We start from the raw sequence: 23,130 nt of genomic DNA, 5'->3' as shown, positions 1-23,130 counted from the left end.
TAAAACATTGATGTATAATTGACATATGTCATTAAAAATAATTTCAGGTGTACAACATAATGATTCTGTATATATATTGTGAAATGACTACAATAATTCTAGTTATTGTAGTTATCAATCTGACTATTGATCAAGATTTTAATTTTACTTTAAATATGTAATTATTAAATACAAAGGAAGAAGTGACATTCTCATATCATTAAAAAAGTTTTTAGATTTGACATTATATTTAAATTTCTGTTCTATGAATTGTTTTGTATCTTACATTTTTTCTTTTAAAAATTTTGTTAAGAAAATTTCCTAAGTAAGATGTGTAATGGTAAAAACTTCAAGCAATAATAACGTTCTGTATGTCAAACATTTCTCCTCCTCCCTAGTCCTTCTCTCTACACAGATAGCTACAAACAAGATGCATGTATCCCCATTCTTTTTTTTTTCTGTTTGTATCACATCCACAATATATTTCACACTTTAGAAAAAGTATTTTTAACCAAAGTTTAAAATTTCTTTGTAGTCATAGTTGTCAGTATTTTGATTGTTTTATTTTAGATGTTCCCTCGTCCTTTTAAAAATCTGAATAGACTTTATTTGTTAGAGCAGTTTTAAATTCATAGCAAAACTGCCTGGCTGGTGTGGTTCAGTGATTGAGTGTCAACCTATGAACCAGGAGGTTACAGTTCGATTCCCAGTCAGGACACATGCCCGGGTTGTGGGCTCGAACCCCATTTGGGGGCATGGAAGAGGCAGCTGATCAATGACGCTCTCATCATTGATGTTTCTATCTATCTTTCCCGCTACCTTCCTGTCTGAAATCAATAAAAATATATTTTTAAAAAAATAAATAAATTCATACTAAGCAGAAGGTATAGAGATTTACCATATACCCCCTGCCCTCACACATGCCTCCACCATCATCGACATCCCTTATCAGGGTGGTGCATATGTTACCATGGATGAACCTACATTGACCCGTCATCTCTTATATAAAAGGTCTGTGGCCATGATGCCATAACACCGTAACCAAACAAGCAGCAGCTCTCGCGGCAGGCAGGGTGGGGTGCTAGCTCCTAGCGGCAGAGAGCTATGAGCAGCGGAGGGCTACAAGGGGTGGAGGGCGGGCCGGGCGGCTAGCTGAGGCAAATGGAAGTGAGCTACTTGCGCACGATTTCGTGTGCTCTGGGCCTCTAGTTTTTACATAGTTTACATTTAGGTTCACTCTTGGTGTTGACCGTTCTGTGGGTTTGGAATGACATGTATCCACCATTGTACTATCAAAAAGAGTAGTTTCACTGCCCTGAAAATCCTGTGTACTTCGCCTCATGTTGACTCTGGTTTGGGAAGGCCTTCTCACTTCAAGAACTACAAGAATATTTTCTAAAGTTGTCTTTTAATTCTTTTAAATAATTTTTTCAAAAGTTATAATTCTTTGAAATTTTTTTGTTGTAGTATGAGGTAGGGTCAACTACTGCTTTCTTTAGTCACTGATTTGAGGTGCCATTTTAGCAGCTGCTGAATTCACAAATGTGTGTGGACGCAGTTCTGAGATGGTTGGTCTCATTGATTCATTTGCTGTTTCTATGCCACTGCCACATTATTCTAATTGCTGTAGCTACTTGACATTTTGGTAACATCTTTCTTGATTGAGATTTAATACTCTGCCATGAAATTTAGAAACTGGGAATATCCACACTTGACATTTTTGTTTCACATTGCTGCCTGATGGTTTATAAGCAAAACACAGAGTGGATTTGAAAGCTGAAAAGCAACCTATTGAATTCTTAAATATCATGTGAATGTGCTTGACTTGATTTTATTAGTCACCAAATTAGTAAACTGTTTGTAATAACATAGTTTCCCAAAGCTAAGTGTTGTTACATGTTATTTATTTAAAAAAAATTTTTTTTAATTTCAGAGAGAGGAAAGGAGAGGGAGAGAGAGATAGAAACATCAATGATGAGAGAATCACTGATGAGCTGCCTCCTGCATGCTCCCTAATGGGGATTGAGCCCACAACCCTGGCATATGCCCTTGACTGAACCTGAACCCCAGGACATTTCAGTCTGCAGGCTGACGCTCTATCTACTGAGCCAAACCAGCGAGGGCTCAATGTGGCTTCTTTAATTCTCTAGTTGTAGGGCTTCTGTTCAGCCAGATTCCCAGTGGTTCTGAATGATGGTTATTCTGTGGTTTAGTTTTAATTTTGATGTGCTTATAGGAGGAGGTGAATACCATGTTTACCTACACTGCTGTATTGACCCTCCTATTCTATATATTTTTTAAATGACATACTCACTATCTGACATATATTTTACCTAATATCTTTTGTTTTTCTCTTTTCAACCATAATGTCAGATCTGTGAGGGCAGAGGTTTTTGTCTGTTTTAGTCACCACTAAACCAAGAATATAACACAATGTCAGATGCATAGTATGCCCTCATTAAACAATTGTCAAATAAATGACACTAGTTAGTATCTTTTCATTTGGGTCACTTATAATTTCGTTTTTCAGAGTGGAATCAACATTATGTTTTTATATGAAAAATAATACATATCTATTATTAAAATTTTCAGTCCAGGAGGTCATGGTCTGATTCCAGGTCAGGGTACATACTGGATTGCCAGCTCAAGCCCCAGTAGGGGACGTGCAGAAGGCAGCTGATCAATGATTCTCTCTCATTGATGTTTCTAACTCCCTCTCCCTTCCTCTCTCTGAAATTAATAAAAGCATATTTAAATATATATATACTAGGCACCCGGTACATGAAATTCGTGCACTGGGTTGTCCCTCAGCCCAGCCTGCCCCCTCTCACAGACTGGGAGCCCTCAGGGGATGTCCTACTGACATCCCTGGGGAGCGGGCCTAAGCTGCAGTCTGGCCTCCCTCTGCAGGAGGTGACTGGGCTGATCAGGGGAAGGCGCCAGCCCCATCACCCCGCTGCTACAGGCACTGTCATCCACCGCAGCCACCACGGTGTTTTCATCAACATGGACTCCAGTCCCTTCACCATGAAAAAATGACAACTTTCTTTAGGCATTTTCAAGATGTGTCTTACATAGAATATGACATTTCTTTCTTAATTTTTTTTTTTATCCTCACCTCAGGATATGTTTCCATTGATTTTTAGAGAGTATGGAAGAGAGAGAGAGGGAGAGACAGAAACATCAGTGTGAGAGGGACACTTTGATTGGTTGCCTCCTGCATAAGCCCTGAACTGGGCCCCAGTCTGTAACCTAGGTACATGCCCTTGATCAGAATCCAACCCGGACCCTGCGGTCAGCAGGCTGAGGCTGTATCCACTGAGCCAAACCATCTAGAGCAGGATATGACATTTCTTAGCTCCTCCAGCAGCAGACCTTCATTTTTTTCTCCAGGAGTGTGGTGGAAAAACCCTAGATCACCTTCTTGGATTCTTATTACCCAAGTTACGAAGAACACTGCAAGTGGCGGTGTACAGGGAGCTTAGCCAATGAGCGGTCAGGAAAGGTGTTTACACTCGAACTGGTTTGGCTCAGTGGATATAGCGTCGGCCTGCAGACTGTAGGGTCCCAGGTTTGATTCCTATTAAGGGCATGTACCTTGGTTGGGGGCACATCCCCAGTGGGGCGTGTGCACGAGGCAGCTGATTGATGTTCCTCTCTCATCAATGTTTCTGACAGTCTATCACTCTCCCCTCTTCTCTGTAAAAAATCAATAAAATATATTTTTTTTAAAAAGAAAAGAAAAGGTGTTTCCTCTGCAGCCCACCCTGCCTTGCAGCCACTTGCACTTAGTGGCCCAGCTGCTAGTTCTGGGACCCAGCCTGCTTGGCGCCCCTGGCCTCTCGTCTTGGGACCCAGGCTGCTTGGCGCTGGCGCCTTTAGGCTACTCCTGGCCGGGGGCATTCTGGGACCCTGGCCACTCAGGGCCTACGCACAGGCCTATAGGCTTGGAGCGTCCTGGGTCAAAGGATGTTCCTGGGACCCAGGCTGCTCAGTGCCTGCACATGCAAATTAACCTGCCATCTTTGTTGGGTTAATTTGCATACTCACTCCTGATTGGCTGGTGGGCATCATGGAGGTACAGTTAATTTGCATCTTTCACTTTTATTAGTGTGTGTGTGTGTGTGTGTGTGTGTGGATATACATTATATATATATATATACATATATATATGTATGTATGTATGTATATATACACACACACACGTATATAAATATCTATATGTAGATATTTATATATCTATATATAGATATAGATATATATACTGTATATTCTAGTGTATATATATCTATATATATAAAGAGGTAATATGCTAATTGGTCCTAATGGTGTCCCCGTCACCACCGGTCAACAGGCAGGAGCTGGTGGGTGGGGACGGGGGCGGAGAGTTCTGCCCCCAGCACAGGCGCACAGAGGCCTGCCCAGCGCTAATGTCACACTGACTCGGTGGCAGAGGCCGCTCCAGATGGAGGCATGCATGGGCTGGAGCTCCTGGGCAGGGATGGGGTGGGGACTTGCGCCACCAGGACATGAAGCTGCTGCCAGGGCAGCCCCCTTGGTGGAGGTGTGCGCAGGCCCGTGGCGTCGCGGGCCCAGAGGGGGGTGTCAGGATGGGGGCGGGCCTCGGCGGAGAGCTCTCAGCACTCCTGTGCCAGGCTCTGAAGGCGCAGAGAGGAAGGGAGAGCACATAGGCAGTTAGGGGGTTTAGACCAGGAAGGGAGAGCAGTTAGGGTCATCAGGCCAGCAGGGGAGCAGTTAGGTACACAGGAGAGCAGTTAGGGGTATCAGGCCAGCAGGGGAGCAGTTAGGTACACAGGAGAGCAGTTAGGGGCATCAAGCAGGCAGGCAGGTGATTAGGAGCCAGCGGTTCTGGATTGCGAGAGGGATCCTAGATTGGAGACGGTGCAGGCCAGGCTGAGAGAACCCCCACCCCCTGTGCACAAATTTCATGCACCGGGCCACTAGTGTGTGTGTGTGTGTGTGTGTGTGTGTGTGTGTGTGTATAACATCTACCATAATCATACCTTGCTATAATTAAATATAATCTATCTTCCTCAGTTTATATATTATTCATTTCCTTCTATCTGCATCTAGGATATTTATGTATGAATTTATTTATTATAAAAATGTATCATACTAAATAAAATTTTTGGCCTTGAGTTTTTATACTAATTTAGTATCTACATCTTTACACACAATTCAATATATACCCATTTTTTTAGTTTCTGTATGGTATTATCAATTGAAGCATTGAAAACTGTCTATCCAAATTACATATATAAGCTTACCCAAACTGTACATAATTATGTCTCATACCATAGCACCCCTTAATATTTCATTAAAACTAGAGGCCTGATGTATGAAATTTGTGCAAGACTAGGCCTTCCTTCCCCTGGCTGCCGGCACCGGCTTCCCTCTGGCACCTGGGACCCAGGCTTCTCTCCAGCTACTGGCAGGCACCTGGGACCCACACTTCCCTCACAGCCCTGGCTTCATTGGGAAGGATCGTTGGTCTAATTAGCATATTACACTTTTATTATTATAAATATCACTTCCAGAGAAATCTTAGAAAAGTACTTTGGTCAGAAGAACAAATGAGGTACAATAATCCCAGAATAGATTTAAAATATAGTACATTTAAAAATATAGAACATTTTAGGCCCTAGCCAGTTTGGCTCAGTGAATAGAGTGTCAGACTGAAGGATCCTGGGTTCGATTCTGGTCAAGGGCGTGTACCTCAGTTGCAGGCTCCTCCCTGGCCTGGGCTCTGGTCAGGGCTTGTGCAGGAGGCAAAGAATTGATGTGTTTCTCTTACATCAATATTTCTCTCTGTCTTTCCCTCTCTCTTTCACTCTCTCTAAAAAGCATTGGAAAAATATCCTCTAGTGAGGATTAAAATATAAAATAAAATATAGTACATTTTATTTTATTATTATATATATTTTGGTACCAAATTACTTTATTTGAAGGAATGGTACAAATGAAAGACATGAGTGGATGATTTGGTCCAAGTTATGGAAAAGGCAAAGCTAACTCCAACATGCACATGTTGCTTTGGTGACCAGGGAAGTCACCCCCCGTGGCTATGGGAAGCAGCCAAGGCTTAGCTCTCATCACTGTCTCCCAGGTGTGCTTGTCAAAGAGATACTCTGCCATGCCAGTTTCAGGGGCCCAGAACCTGCACAAGTTGGTGACGTGATCACCCAATTCTTTGATGGATTTCACCTGCTCATTCAGGTAGTGAGTCTCAATGAAGTCACACAAATGAGGGTCATTTTTGTCAGTGATCAATTTGTGCAAGTCCAGTACTGACTGATTCACATTTTTTAATACACACTCCATTACATTCAACCCATTCTCCCAGTTGTCACGGACAGGTTTCTTGATGTCCTGAGGGAAGATTCAGGCACCTCGTTGGTTTTGCAAAAACAGAGAGAAATAAATTTATTAAACTAACTTGCCAACTTTTAGTAGAGAGCTTTACAGCTTTGCATAAAAACATAGTCACTGGCCGAGACCGGTTTGGCTCAGTGGATAGAGCGTCGGCCTACGGACTCAAAGGTCCCGGGTTCGATTCCGGTCAGGGGCATGTACCTTGGTTGCGGGCACATCCCCAGTGGGGGTGTGCAGGAGGCAGCTGATCGATGTTTCTCTCTCATCGATGTTTCTAGCTCTCTATCCCTCTCTCTTCCTCTCTGTAAAAAATCAATAAAATATATTTTAAAAAAAAAAAAAAAAAAAAAAAACATAGTCACTGGCCTCTAGGAACATACAGTTTAGTTATATACTAAGTATGTAACTATGGGGAACTATATTATGACTCTGGGTATGTTTGATATCATAAATCTGGTAAAAAAAGATTTATGGGTTCGATTTTTTGTGGGTTGGATTGAACTAAACTATTAAAAGAGTTCAGAGGAAAAGACAATCACTTCTGACCATGGTGATTTAGAAAAACTTAAAAAATCCTAGTCATTCTTTTATTTCTTCTACATTATTATCTTCAGGATTATAATTAGTATTACCATTTTTTTCTAGTTTGTGGGGAGTAATTTATAAAGTATAATCAATATTTTATATAAGGTAATTTAAAAGAACTGTTATATATCATCCTAGGTTCTTTTATCAGCAACAGTAGGTACACATGAAGTGGTAGAATATAGTTTCTTTTGTAAAATATTCACTGTCTGTATGTTTTTATTTTAAATGGCTTGCTTTTTTGATTCTCTTTTCCCAGTTAAATCAGTTTACATATTTAAAATCCCAATAATTTTTTTCTGGCTTGATTTTTAGATTGAACTCATTTGCCAGCAAAATAATATAATAGTATTGGAAGATACAATAAAAAGACTTAGATCTGTAAGTACAGTTTTCTTAAATATATATTCAGGAATAATTTTTATTCTGTTAGCATAATAAAACTACAAAAAATTGTATGTATGTTCCGACTCTCATGATTTTGTGAACAATCCTATATAATAAAGAGGTAATATGCAAATTAACCCTCACACCCTCACAAGATGGCTGCCTACGACCAGGCTAGGGGGTGGGCAGTTAGGGGTGATCAGGCTGGCATGCAGAGACAGTGAGGGGCAATCAGGCCAGCAGGGGGACTGTTAGGGGCAACCAGGGAGGCAGGCAGGTGAACGATTAGGAGCCAGTGGTTCAGGATTGTGAGAGGGATGTCCGACTGCCGGTTTAGGCCCGATCCCGGGGATCATTATTCCTGGGATCGGGCCTAAACCGGCAGTCGGACATCCCCTGAGGGGTCCCAGATTGGAGAGGGTGCAGGCTGGGCTGAGGGGACCCCCCCCCTGCCCCACGCACGAATTTCGTGCACCGGGCCTCTAGTAAAAAGTGTTTGTGTTCTACAATCAGCCCTCTGCTTGGTGCACAGGGTACTCCCATGTGTAAGAGCAATGCTGTTCTTGCTCCATTTCATCATTATTCCTTGCTCTCCTATAGAACTTCTGGTTAGTTTTATTAATGCCCTTTGCTGTTAATTGATTTAAAATGATAACTATAAGTAATTTAATTCTCAACATGGAAGATACATTTGTCTACATATTTACTTTCATTCTTCTTAGTAAGAAATATCTGTAAGTCAAATTTTGTTGTTTAATTCTAAGTAATATGTCTTTTAATTTAACGATGTGAAATGAAAACTGCTCTGTTTAGACATTTTAATGTTACTATTTAAAATAATTTGGAAGACCGTCTCTGTAAATATATTTGTCATTTTCTCCCAATATAGCATTGGTAAAATAAATGTTGTAAAGGAAATGTTTCTAAATATACTAAACTGAATGGGAATGCACTTGAAAGTTCTTATAAGTATAGAATATCCAGCATTCCTTTAATATATTAATTCCTTGGACAGTTATTGAACAAAACTAAACAAGTTTTTCTAAGCAATTTTATTTTTAGGATTTATAACTACATCTTTGGACATTTCTGGCCTCTCTGAAATTTCTTTACCTTATTTCCTTCAAAATTGTTGGGTAAATATATGGATACTTTTAGTTAAATAAAAATGTAGAACATTCAGAAATGCTGGAAAGGAATGATATCTAACTGCTTTTTTTAAGTATGATATTTAAAATACCACATTTATTATTTTTAAGGATCCTGTGTGTGTTCAACTTCATGTAGAAAATGATGCTGTAGTTTAGCTTGAAATAATGGCCTAATTTTTTTCTCCCTGCAAGATAATTTTAGAGACTGAAAAAGCACAAAATAAATCTCCTTCCAGACTTGATTCCTTTATCAAGACCTTAGAAGCAGACAAAGATCACTACAAGAGTGAAGCTCAAAACTTGAGAAAGATGATCAGAAATAGATCTAAAAGTCCAAGACGCCTGTCACCATCTTCCCGGGTAAGTTTTGGAAAGTTATAAATATTTTAGAGTTTGTTGCTCAAACACTGACTTTTATTCTTTGATTTACCTAATCTGGGAACAATTCAGGTTGATTGGCATGAATTGGTCTATCAAAGAGGTTGGGGGACAGAGGTCTCTTTGATGGACAGTGGATCTTTAAATTTGGTTCTTTAGCCTCAGCATTAATCCTGGTTGGGAGGTAATCAGACAAATGTGGAACAATTTTGGAGGAAGCTGTTTAAAAGCGAGGTGATTTTTAAACTTCTTTTTCACCATTTCCTTTCATTATATTGTCACGGTTGCTTAAGTAGAGACTGTGAACGGCCATCATGCAAAGAAGAGCTTCACATTTCTTATCCAATAATTGTAGGCTACACACTGTGATGTAGAGCTTTTGAAGACCACGCGAGACCGTGAAGAACTTAAGTGCATGCTGGAAAAATATGAGCGTCATTTGGCAGAAATTCAGGGTAATGTCAAGGTTCTCACATCTGAGAGAGACAAGACCTTTCTTCTTTATGAACAGGTAAACTTGTTTACAAAGAAACAAAATATGTAAGTAATAACAGTTAACTCTAGAGATATGTAATTCTTTAGATATGCTTAAATTTGTCAATCAAATTAATTTAACTACCAGTTAGGAATTACCTTCGGTCTTAAGATATTTTTAATGAAATATAATATATTTCTCATACAGTATTTGTGTACACACACGTATGTTATCCCCATACCCGTATAAGGTCATATAAATGCACAGAAATAGTCTGTTTTGTTTTGTTTTTTAATAAGAAATGAGGAAAATGTTCAATGGATGGATTAAGTTCAAGGTAGAAATATTTGAGTTTGGAGATTAAAAAATAGTGACATATCATTTTGATTTATTATCAGTCACTTTAGAAACTGCCATAGAATTTGTTTAATCTCAGAAAGTAAAATCAGTTTATAGTTTATCTCTATTTTTTACTTAAAATTAATAGCTTTATTAACCAAATAGTTTATCTAGTCCCCAAATATTAAACACCATATATTACCAACAAAATTTATTTTAAACATATTAAATTTAATTAAGAATTATAGCAACTTTATGCATGGTGATGGGCTTGCTACTCTAAGAGAAAGAAAAAATTTGATAAGATGGAGACACTGTTAGTTTGGTTTTTTGAAGTTTTAAAGTTCACCTTAGTGGGTTTTATTATAGTTTGAAGTGAAATTTAATCATCTTTTTTTAAATAACCACAGTGACTTTGGATACCACGATTATGTGGCCTGTTTGTTTCATTTTATATATGGCAAGGCAGGGCTAATAAGGTTAACTGCTTTGCCCAAGAATAGCAGGAATCAGTCCAGATTTTCTTACTCCTATTTGGGTCTGCTCTATCCCATTTAATTAAGATTGTTATAGATGAATTGGCTGAGGGGGAGATGGATGTATATGAGCATATATCTTAATATCCTATATAATAGAGAGGTAATATGCAAATGGTTGCTACAGCGTGAGGCATAATGACCAGCAGCAGGAGGGCGGAGAGGTACAGGAGGGAGGGGCAGTGGGCAGAGTGCTACAGGAGGGCTGGGCAGCGAGTTACGTGCTGCGGAGAGCTATTATCAGAGGTGGGCCAGGGGGCCAGCTGAGGCAAGCCAAAGCAAGCTACTCACGCACAGATTCGTGCACATGGGCTACTAGTATAAAATAAATGCCCAGAATATATAGTATACTATAGAATCCTTTTGGTTAAATCACAATACTCTTTTCTTTCACTCTAATCTCAATCTTGTTAATTTCTTCTCAGTAGTATCTTAATAAGATTTTACTATACTTAAAATTTAAAACATTATATTAACTATTTAGTGGATGCTACATGATATTCTCTTCCATAATTAGCTTTCTTATTTTTAGTTTGAGCAGTTTACTAGTAAACAGCAGCTACCACTTCTGAGTGTGTGGCATGACTACTGGGCTTTGATTAGAATTCCCTGGTGTCTGAAGTGTGTGGGGATGATTACTGGGCTTTGATTAGAATTCCCTGGTGTCTGTGTCTATATCATGAAACCTGAGTCAATGTACATACATGATTATAGGGCCAGGACTGCTAAGGGGCTGGAAAGTCCTTTAATGAGACGCCTATGTGCGTGCAAGATGTGAGATTATTTTACTGAAGCCACTGCCTTGAAATTCCTACACTTGCTTGCATATATTATAAGTCAGTGATTTTCAAAATTTTGCCTATTCCTTTTCTTCAGACAGTTTTATGTTGAGATTTGAAGTGTAAAATGGTTAATGAGAAGCTGCTGTGATCCACCCAATTGCCTCATTAAGCCATGGAGTCCCATGGAACACAGCTTAAAAACATTCACAGACACTGTTTTCTATGTTTGCAATTTTGTTGGGGATATAAGATATATTGTATGTATTTGGTGGCTATTTTTTGTTAGTTTAGCTTAAGTAGTCTAAAGATATTGAAAAATTAAATGAGTGGGTATTTTCTTTATGGTGATCAGGAAATCTTTACTAGACTATGTAGATTTTGAGTCCCGAGGGTTGTATAAATGGGGTTTCTATTATCTTAAAAGGGATAAAAAGGAACATTTAGATTAAAGAAATGATGTGAGGCACATGATAAAGGTAGGAAAATCGCAGGTAAGTGATTCAATCAAAGACTAGCATCAAAGGTATGTGACAGTGGAGGAAATGGGAGCTGACACTTGAGAGGTAGATTGAACTAGAGCAGCAGTCTGCAGACCTTTCTGTGAAGGCCCAGGTAATAAATACATTGGGCCCTGTAGACCATGATCTCAGTCATAGCTATTCAGCGCTCTTTTTGTTTTGCAAAAGCATCTACAGACGATATACAAAGGAATACCTTCACTGTTTTATAACAACTTTATTAGTGAACACTGAAATTTGAATTTTGTATTATTTTATCTGTTATGGTATATTTTTCTTCTTTTGATTTCTTTAAACCATTTAAAAATGTAAAAACATTATCAGCTTATATAGATCTATAAAAAACAGGAGGCTCACTGGATTGGGCCTATGAGCCATTGTAGTTAACCTGTTTCTGGACTATATGGTAGAGCCTGTATACTGGGCATTACAAGGAGTTTATACTTTGCTTTATAACCAATGGGCAGTTTTGTTTTGTTTTTAAGCAGAAGAAATATGACAAGTGCTGGTGAGGATGCAGAGAAAAAGGAACCCTCATGCTCTGCTGGTGGAAATGCAGACTGGATGCAGCCACTGAGGAGAACAGTATGGAGTTTCCTCAAAAAACTAAAAATGGAACTCCCATTTGACCCAGTGATCCCACTTCTAGGAATATATCCCAAGAAACTAGAAACACCAATCAGAAAGGATATATGCATCCCTATATTCATAGCAGCACAATTTACAATAGCTAATATTTGGAAACAGCCTAAGTGCCCATCAGCAGATGAGTGGATGAAAAACTTGTGGTACATCTATACAATGGAATACTATGTAACAGCATGGATGGACCTGGAGAGTATTATGCTAAGTGAAATAAGTCAGTCAGAGAAAGATAAATATCACATGATCTCACTCATTTGTGGAATATAATGAAGAACATAAACTGATGAACAAAAACAGATCCAGACCCACCGAACAGCTGCAAACTTGAGAACACGGGTCCCCAATTGGCGCAAGCATGCGGATTCAGAGGAGCTCTACACTCCCTCATGGAAAGGTTAGATTTTGCCTGGGATAAGGAGAGAGAGAACTACATAACGAGACACCCGGAGAAGAGAGATCATGGGGAAACAAAGAAACAGCCCGCATATGAAAGAAAAGCAGACATCACCAGAAAAGGAAGTAAATGAAATGGAGGCAAGCAACCTGTCAGAGAAAGAATTCAGAGAAATGGTCATAATGTGGATGAAAAGAATGGAAGACAAATTTGACAATATGTGTAAGAGCCAAGAGGAAATGAAGACAAACCAAGAAGAAATGAAAAATGACATCACTGCTGTAAAGAACTCAATAGAAATCATCAAGAGTAGACTAGAAGAAGCAGAGGACTGCATCAGTGAGCTAGAAGACAAGGTAGGAAAAAATACCCAAGTAGAGCAGCTTCTAAAAAAAAAAAAAATTAAAAAGCAGGAGGAGAGCCTAAGGTTACTTTGGGACAACACGAAACAAAACAACATCTGCATAATAGGGGTTCCAGAAGAGAGGAAACTGAGCAAGGAATAGAAAACCTGTTTGAAGAAATAATGACAGAAAACTTCCCTGATATAGGGAAGAAAAAACCCACACAAATCCAAGAAACTCACAGAGTCCCAAGCAAAATGAACCCCAAAAGACTAATGTCAAGGCACATTATAATTAAATTGACAAACACCAACGACAAAGTAAGAATCTTAAAAGCAGTCAGAGAGAGACAGAAAGTTACCTACTAAGGATCCCCCATAAGAATAGTGACTGATTTCTCAACAGAAACACATCAGGTCAGAAGGGAATGGAGTGAAATATACAAAGTCATGCAAAGGAAGGGTCTGAATCCAAGAATACTGTACCCAGCAAGGCTATCAATCAAAATTGAAGGTGAAATCAGGAACTTCACAGACAAAAAAGGACTAAGGGAGTTTATTACCACCAAAACAGCAATGCAAGAAATGCTAAAGTGTCTGCTGTAAAAAAAAAAAAAAGAAATAGGAAGCGAGGAAGGAACACAGGAGTAAAGAATAAAAATGGCGACAAACAAGTACCTATTAATAATAACTTTAAATGTAAATGGATTAAATGCCGCAATCAAAAGACATAGGGTAACGGATTGGATAAGAAAACATGACCCATATATCTTCTGTCTACAAGAAACCCACCTCAGATAAAAAGACACACACAGACTGAGGGTGAAGGGCTGGCAAAAGATTTTTCAGGCGAATGGAAATGAAAAAAAAAAAAAGCTGGGGTAGCAATACTTATATCTGACAAATTAGATCTCAAAGTGAAGGACATAAAAAGAGATAAGGAAGGCCACTTCATAATACTAAAGGGAGCAATCCAACAAGAAGAAATAACTCTGGTAAACATATACACACCCAATACAGGAGCACCCAAATACATAAAAAAAACTCCTGGAGGATATCAAGGGAGAGATTGACAGCAATACAATCATAGTAGGAGACTTTAATACCCCACTATCACCATTGGAAAAATCCTCTAAATAAAAAATCATCAAAGAAACATCAATCCTAAATGACTCACTAGACCAGATGGAATTAATTGATATCTTTAGAACATTTCACCCCAAAGACACAGAATATACATTCTTCTCAAGTGCACATGGGTCATTTTCAAAGACAGACCATATATTGGGTCACAGGCAAAGTCTCTTCAAATTCAAGAAGATAGAAATTACATCAAGCATCTTCTCAGATCACAGTGGCTTAAAACTGGAAATCAACTACAATAAAAACAATCCAAAAAAATCAAACACATGGAGACTAAATAGCATGCTATTAAACAATCACTGGGTTACCAGAGAGATCAAAGAAGAAATAAAAAACATGGCAACAAATGACAATGAAAACACAACAATCCAAAATCTATGGGACACAGCAAAAGCACTCTTGAGAGGGAAGTTCACAGCTCTACAAGCCTACTGCAAAAATCAAGAAACAATGGTAATAAATTACCTAACCCTACAAATCAAAGAGTTAGAAAGACAAGAAAAGCCCAGTGTAAGCAGAAGGAAGAACATAATAAAGATCAGAGCGGAGATAAATGATATAGAGACCACAAAAACAATACAAAAGATCAACAAAACCAAGAGCTGGTTCTTTGAAAGGATAAACAAGATTGATGAACCTCTAGCCAGGCTCACCAAGAAGCAAAGAGAGAGGACCCAAATAAAATCAGAAATGAAAGAGGCGAAATAACAACAGACCCCACTGAAATACAAAGGATTGTTAAAAAATACTCTGAACAACTCTATTCCAACAAACTAGACAACCTGGAGGAAATAGACATTTTCCTCGAAAAATACAACCTTCCAAAACTCAATCAGGAAGAATCTAAACATCTCAATAGGCCAATAACTATGGAAGAAATTGAAGCAGTCATCAAAAAGCTTCCAGCAAACAAAACCCCGGGGACAAACAGCTTCACAGGGGACTTTTACCAAACATTCAAGGAAGAACTAAAACCTATCCTTCTCAGACTATTCCAAAAAATTCAAGAGGAAGGAACACTTCCAAGCTCCTTCTTAAAGCCAGCATCACCCTAATACCAAAACCAGATAAAGACAACACAATGAAAGAGAATTACAGGCCAATATCGCTCATGAACATAGATGCCAAAATCCTCAACAAACTTCTAGCAAATCAGATTCAGCAGAACATCAGAAAGATCATACACCATGACCAAGTAGGATTTATCCCAGGAATGCAAGGATGGTACAATATCTGCAAATCAATAAATGTGATACATCACATAAGCAAATTGAGAGATAAAAACCACATAGTGATATCAATTGATGCATAAAAAGCATTTGACAAAATCCAACACCCATTTTTGATAAAAACTCTCAGCAAGGTGGGAATAGAAGGTTCATACCTCAACATAATAAAAGCCAGATATGACAAACCCACAGCCAACACCATACTCGTGGGCAAAAACTAAAACCCCTAAGAACAGGAACAAAACAGGGATGCCCACTCTCACCACTCCTGTTCAACATAGTACTGGAAGTATTAGCCATTGTGGTTAGACAAGAAGAAAAAATAAAAGGCATCAAAATTGGAAAAGTAAAAGTGTCCCTTTACTAAAAGAAGTAAAACTGTCCCTATTCGCAGATGACATGATATTGTACATAAAAAAACCCTAAAGACTCCATAAAAAAACTATTAGACTTAATAAATGAATTCTGCAATGAAGCAGGATACAAAATTAACGCCAAAAAATCTATGACATTTCTATACACCAATAGTGTACTTACAGAAAGAGAGACTAAAAAAGCAATCCCATTTACCATCGCACCAAAAAATTTAAGATACCTAGGAATAAACTTAACTAATGAGGTAAAAGACCTATATGCGGAAAAACTACAGGACACTGAAAAAAAGAGATAAAAGACATAAACAGATGGAAGAACATACCATGCTCATGGATTGGTAGAATCAATATCATTAAAATGTCCATACTACCTAAAGCAATCTATAGATGCAATGCACACCCCATTAAAATACCAATGGCATATTTCACAGACCTAGAAAGAACTCTTCAAAAATTCATCTGGAATAAAAAAAGACCCCGAATAGCCTCAGCAATCCTGAGAAAGAACAACAACGTAGGTGGGATCTTAATACCAGATTTCAAGCTGTATTACAAACCACTATTCTCAAAACAGCATGGTACTGGCACAAGAACAGACATATAGATCAATGGAATAGAATAGAGAATCCAGATATCAACCCAAACCACTATGCTCAATTAATATTTGACAAAGGAGGCTTGAACATACAATGGAGTCAAAATAGTCTCTTCAGTAAGTGGTGTTTGGAAAATTGGACAGATACATGCAAAAAAATGAAAGCAGATCACCAACTTACACCATACACAAAAATAAACTCAAAATGGATAAAGGACTTAAACATAAGACAGGAAACCATAAAAATACTAGAGGAATCCACAGGCAGAAAAATCTCAGACATATGCTGAAGCAGTTTCTTTACCGATACCGCTCCTAGGGCAATGGAAACTAAGGAGAAAATAAACAAATGGGACTACATCAAAATAAGCTTTTGTACAGCGAAAGAAACCATCAACAAAACAACAAGAAATCCCACTGTATGGGAGAACATATTTGCAAATGTTATCACTGATAAAGGTTTAATCTCCAACATCTATAGGGAACTTATACAACTTAATAAAAGAAAGATAAAGGATCCAATAAAAAAATGGGCAACGGACCTAAATAGAATCTTTTCAAAAGAAGACACAGGAAGTAATGGGGAGATAAGGACACATATGTAGTACCTTAATCAATAAAGAAAAAATTTAAAAAAGATATATGACTCAAGCCACATTTTTACAATTTTAACCTGCTAAGAATTTTATATTGTCTCATTTGTCTCATGTACAATCTTTATATATTATCTTTTTTTAAAGATCTTTATTTTTGAAAGTATTACATATGTCCCCTTTTCCCCCATTGACCTCTCCCACCCTCTCTCCCACCCACCCACCACCATTCTCCCCCAGGCCTTCACCACCCTATTGTCTCTGTCTATGGTTATGCATGTACCCATATGGCATATGAGTTCATTGGTTGATCTCTTCCCTCCCACCCCTTCCTTCCCTGCTTTCCCTCTGAGGTTTGACAGTCTGTTAGATGTTTCTATGTCTCTGGGTCTATTTAAGTTCATCAGTTTTTGTTGTTCATTAGATTCCCTATATAAGTGAGATCATGTGATATTCATCTTTCTCTGACTGGCTTATTTTGCTTATCCTAATGCTCTCATGGTCGATCCATGCTGTTGCAAATGGTAAGAGTTCTTTTTTTTTTTCTTTTTTATAGCTCCACTAGAGGCCCGGTGCATGAAATTCGTGCATGGAGGGGGGTTGTCCCTCCGCCCAGCCTGTACCCTCTCCAATATGGGACCCCTCAAGGGATGTCCGACTGCCCGTTTAACGGGCAGTCGGACATCCCTCTCACAATCCAGTACTGCTGGCTCCCAACTGCTTGCCTGCCTGCCTTCCTGATTGCTCCTAACCGCTTCTGCCTGCCAGCCTGATCACCCCCTAACCACTCTGCTGCCAGCCTGTTTGCCCCCAAACTTCCCTCCTCTGCCGGCCTGGTCACCCCTAACTGCCCTCTCCTGCAGAGTTGATCACCTCCAACTGCCCTCCCTTGCAGGCCTGGTCCTTCTCAACTGCCCTCCCTTGCAGGCCGGGTCCCTCCCAACTGCCCTCTCCTGCTGGCCATCTTGTGGTGGCCAGCTTGTGTCCACATGGGGGCAGGATCTTTGACCACATGGGAGCAGCTATATTGTGTGTTGCAGTGATGATCAATCTGCATATTACTCTTTTATTAGATAGGATAGAGGCCTGGTACAGGGGTGGGGGCCAGCTGGTTTGCCCTGAAGGGTGTCCCGGATCAGGTGGGGATTCCCTTGGAGCGTGGGGCGGCCTGAGTGAGGGGCCTGTGGTGGTTTCAGGCCGGCCACGCCCCCTGGCAACCCAAGCGGAGGCCCTGGTATCTGGAATTTATTTTCCTTCTACAATTAAAACTTTGTAGCCTGGAGCGGAGCCAAGCCTGGGGCTCCCTCTGAGGAGGCCGGCAGCCATTTGTGTTGGGGTTATAATTGAAACTTTGTTGCCTTAAGTGGGTGGGCCCAGCCAAGGTGTGCGGAAAGCTTTGCTTCCCTTATTGCCGGTGGCAACCCTGGCCTGCTCTCTCAAGCTCCATTCTGCCGCCATTTGTTTGAATTTGTTTACCTTCTATAATTGAAACTTTGTAGCTTGAGTGGAGGCTTAGGCAGGCAGAAAGCTTGGCTTCCTCTGTTACCTAGGAAACCTTCCTCTCTGTGGCTGTAGCCATCTTGGTTTGGGTTAATTTGTATGCTCGCTCTGATTGGATGGTGGGCGTGGCTTGTGGGCATGGCTTGTGGTGTGTCGGAGGTATGGTCAATTTGCATATTTGTCTATTATTAGGTAGGATAGTATTCTATTGAATAGATGTACCACAGTTTTTTTTATCCAATCATCTACTGATGGGAACTTATGCTATTTCCAAATCTTAGCTATTGGAAATTGTGCTGCTATGAACATAGGGTGCATATATTATTTCTGATGAGTTTCTGAAATCTTGGGATATATTCCTAGAAGTGGAATGACTGGGTCAAATGGGAGTTCCATTTTTAATTTTTGAGGAAACTCGAAACTCTTTTCCACAGAGGCTGAAGTAGTTTGCATTCCTATCAACAGTGTACAAGGATTCCCTTTTCTCCACATCCTTGCCAACACTTGTCGTTTGTTGATTTGTTGATGATAGGCATTCTAACAGGTGTGAGGTGGTACCTTATTGTCGTTTCAATTTGCATCTCTCGGATGATTAGTGACCTCAAACTTTTTTTTCATATGCCTTTTGGCCATTGGTATGTCCACTTTGGAGAAGTGTCTATTTAGTTACTTTGCCCATTTTTTTAATTGGGTTGTTTGTCTTCTGTTTGTTAAGTTGTATTATTTCCCTATAAGTTTTGGAATTTAACCCCTTATCAGATGTTTCATTGGCAAATATGTTCTCCCATGAAGTGGGCTCTCTTGTTATTTTGTTGATGGTTTATTTTGCTGTGCAGAAGCTTTTTATTTTGATGTAGTCCCATTTGTTTATTTTTTACTTAGTTTCCATTGTCCTAGGAGATGTATCCATATATATATTGCTATGAAATGTATGAGATTTTGCTGCCAATTGTTTCTTCTAGGATTTTTATGGTTTCACGTCTTAAAATTAATTTTTAGTTTATTTTTGTGTATGGTGTAAGTTGGTGGTCTAATTTAATTTTTTTGCATTACAGGTATATATTATCTTTTTATATAACAACTAGAGGCCTGGTGCAAAAATTCATGCATGGGTAGCTTCCCTCGGCAATCAGGGCCGATTGGGGCCTTCTGGCTGCCGGCTGGAGCCTTTCTTCCAGCTGCCGACTGCCAGCCAGGACCTGCCTTCATTCCTTGCTGCCCCTGGTGTTCTGTGAACGTCATAGTGAGCAATCGAACTTGGTCTCCCAGTCGAATTCCTGAGGGGACACTTTGCATATTAGCCTTTTATATATATATATTTCTCCTTCAAAAGAACTGGAGAGAGGAAATCCATGGATTCTTTGGAAGGCCATTGTAGTAGTCCATGCATGAGGCATTAAGGGACTAAGCTAGGATGCTGTCAAGGAAGACTTGACTAGATTTGATTAGAGCCAAAAGGAGGGAGGAATGGGAATGTCTGAAGTTCTGATTTGAATGACTGAAGGAATGTGGTAATAGAAAAAGAAATAGGGAAGTCATTGGTGATATGATGAAAAAGATATGTTTGGTTCAGACAGATGGAGTACATTCTGGTAGCAATCGCCATCAGGCAGTAAAGGATGTAGAATGGGAGAGGGGAGAAAAGCAAGAGTTGAATATTTCTATTTAGAAGTCATCTGCTTAGAGGTGATTTTGGGCCTTCACAGTAGATGAGGTCTCTGAATGAGAAAGCTATATATAGAGGATTTGGGGAAGTTTTATTGGATTGGAAAGAGAGAAAGAAGATAGGAAACCAAGGCAGAACAATATTATAAGACCAGGGGAGAGAGAAATATCAAGGAGGGTGTTCAAAACAATGTCAAATGTTGCCTAAGTATCAAAAACAAGAACCAAGAAAAGGCCATTAGATTTGGCGAAGTCATTAGTAGAAATTCTGCAAATAGTGGGTGTGGGAGCCAGGTTATATGGGGTGAGAAAGTGGGTAGTAAGGAACAGGCTATGGTACAGACACTGAAAACAAACTAGAGTCATAGGTTGGTAAATGGGCACAACTGGATTAAGTGACAGGTTTTCAAGATATGGGAGCCCTGTGCAGGGTTGAAGGCAGGGGAGAAAGAGCCAGAGAAGAGAGTGCTATTCAGAGTGAGAGGAAATTATTAGTTGAGTCAGGGATATCTTAGAAGACACTTCAGGAGATGAGGTCCAGAATTCTGGTGAAGGCTTAGCTATGGAAATTGGAAAATAACATATCTTCCTCTGAGACTTGGAAACTAGCTGAATAGGTAGTGATTACAATCTAGAGGAAGGGAGATACGTGCTAAAACCCCAAAATAGTATATGAAATCATCTAAAGGTGTAGAATAGATTTAGAACTGAAATGGTTGAACAGAATTTACAGAGTATGTTGGATTGTCATTAAGAATTAGTGGGCCTTTCTGTCAAGGTAAAGGTATCTAGTTCATGACTATGGCATATACATTTATATAGAACACCAGGGGCAGCACGGAATGCAGGCAGGTCCTGGCCGGCAGCCGCAGCTGGAAGGCCCCAGCTGGCAGCCAGAAGGCCCCAATAGGCCCTGATTGCCGAGGGGCAAATATATATTTATATATTTTTTTATTTACAAATATTATTTACAAATACATATTTGTAAATAATTTTCTCTTGTATTAACTGCCCCCAAATTAATTTTTAAGATTTTTTAGCAAAAATATTATATACCAAATATCTATTTGTATACACCATTCTTATTTGTGGGCATTATTTGCATTTATTTGGATAAAGTTCAAAATTATACCAGTATTCTACTCCATAGCTGTTGATAATAGGTTTGGATTATAACTGGCTGGATATAAATAGCTATTTTATGTCTGTTCTAAAGCTTGTTAAACAGGAGTCTGTCTATATTTAAATAATAGGCGAAGGAAGAAATTGCCCGGCTTCGCCGAGAAATGATGAAAAGCTGTAAGTCTCCTAAATCAACAACTGCACATGCCATCCTCCGGCGGGTGGAGACTGAAAGAGATGTAGCCTTCACTGATTTACGAAGAATGACCACAGAACGAGATAGTCTGAGGGAAAGGCTAAAGGTTTGAGAGAATTTTATCTATGTGAACATTTGTGAAACATGACACAGTGACATTGAAAGCGCTTTGTTTTGTTTTTGTTTTTTTTAACCAGATTGCTCAAGAAACAGCGTTTAATGAGAAAGCTCACTTGGAACAAAGGATAGAGGAGCTGGAGTGTACAGTTCATAATGTAAAGAAAAGTTACTTTTGCACTTTTGGCTATAAACTGTCAGCGACTTTCCCTTTTCCTTTTTTAACTATGTTGAGAGAAGTTCTTTTATTTTTCTATGATAGGCTTTCTAATCCTAAAATACTGAAAGTGGTGTATGTAGTGTAAATTGTCAATTATTTATTGTTTATTACCTTCTAAACATGTTAATGTAATCTTTTCTATGTTGTAAAGTGAGCTATTTTTAAAAAACCATTAGGGATGCATTCTCAGCGATTTTAGCACAATTTTCATCTCCATATTTCATTAAATAGAACATTTCCAGATACAAGGTAACTGGATTATTCTACTTAAAGAGTAGCTAGGGTAGAGAAAATTATGGTGAAATGAAAACTAGTGAGAAAAATATATGTAAACTGAATTTAAATGTGAGGCATCACCTTTTTTACTAATGAAGGATTTGAGATGCTGTATTTGAGATATTATGACTATATAAACAGAATTAAGGGAATTTGACTTTCTGTTACCACATTTAATTGTGGGCATTTATAAATTCATTTGTACTATGTTTTTATAATGAGTAAAAAATGCAGTAGATAGGGGAGCAGTAATCTTGTCATTCTACTTGTATAGCTTGATGATGAACGTATGGAGCAAATGTCAAATATGACTTTGATGAAGGAGACCATAACCACTGTGGAAAAAGAAATGAAATCACTAGCAAGAAAGGCAATGGATACTGAAAGTGAACTTGGCAGGCAAAAAGCAGAGAATAATTCTTTGAGGTAAACTAAACTGCCTTTGAACAACAAATAGTTTATTATTAATGACTCTGCTTTTTGTAGTTTATTTTATAATGGTAATTATTTGTTGACTTTAATTTTGGGGAGGATTATTACAAAACAGTTGTAGAAGCTTCGGCACACATTAAATGATTTCCCGAAGATCAATCACAGATTGGTAATGCCACACCTAACCAGGACTCATACTTAGTAATCTCAGTCTTACATATGGAGAAAGCCTGCATGTTTAACTAAAATAGCTTTTACAAAGCCATTCTGGGCACAGTGCATGTTTGACTTTAGCATTTGATTATTAATTTACCTTTATAACTTAAATTATGTTCTGGGGTCTGAACAGTGTAAGAACACAGAAAGCACAGGTTTTAGAGTAGCTTAGAAAAGAGGTGGTTTAGAATATAATAAGAAGTCATAGCAGAGAAGTTGCAACATGGAATGGAACTGATTAGCTGAATGTCAACTACTGTGCTTAGCCCATCCCACACACTGGTGCAGTGGCAGAAGACATTCCAGTGAAGCAGCCTACAGGCAGGAAGTATAAGGGAATCAGTTTCTGAGGACCTCCACGCTCGGAGGTGGTTTTGTTTTTTGTTTTTTGTTTTTACTTTTGGTACCTATTGATGTGAAAAATAGCGATTGTACAGATTCAGTAAGGTTTAATTTCAGTGGATTTATTTGAAAAAATAATAGTTCATGTGAGTGTGAAACAAATTACTAAGTTACAGATAATACTTGGTTCTCATATGAGCTCCCA

At 38.9% G+C, this 23,130-nt stretch overlaps 1 protein-coding gene across 4 annotated transcripts in view; it reads left to right on the top strand.

Annotated features, from left to right (window-relative positions):
- The window catches only part of LOC103299684 (testis-specific gene 10 protein-like), a 141,718-nt gene that overhangs the window by 30,454 nt on the left and 88,134 nt on the right, over positions 1-23,130 (top strand). For 3 of the 4 annotated variants that reach the window (XM_054728453.1, XM_054728451.1, XM_054728454.1), the window contains exons 4-9: positions 7,273-7,338; positions 8,688-8,855; positions 9,229-9,384; positions 21,258-21,428; positions 21,520-21,597; positions 22,210-22,361. In XM_054728453.1, the coding sequence (XP_054584428.1) occupies positions 8,805-8,855; positions 9,229-9,384; positions 21,258-21,428; positions 21,520-21,597; positions 22,210-22,361 (608 nt within the window). In that variant the 5' untranslated portion in view covers positions 7,273-7,338; positions 8,688-8,804. The remainder of the gene's footprint in view (positions 1-7,272; positions 7,339-8,687; positions 8,856-9,228; positions 9,385-21,257; positions 21,429-21,519; positions 21,598-22,209; positions 22,362-23,130) is intronic. The other variant, XM_054728455.1, reaches the window with a different exon arrangement.

Source organism: Eptesicus fuscus, chromosome 16 (assembly GCF_027574615.1).
Source record: "Eptesicus fuscus isolate TK198812 chromosome 16, DD_ASM_mEF_20220401, whole genome shotgun sequence".
Classification (NCBI taxonomy): domain Eukaryota; kingdom Metazoa; phylum Chordata; class Mammalia; order Chiroptera; family Vespertilionidae; genus Eptesicus; species Eptesicus fuscus.
This window is presented reverse-complemented; position numbering and strand designations above follow the sequence as displayed.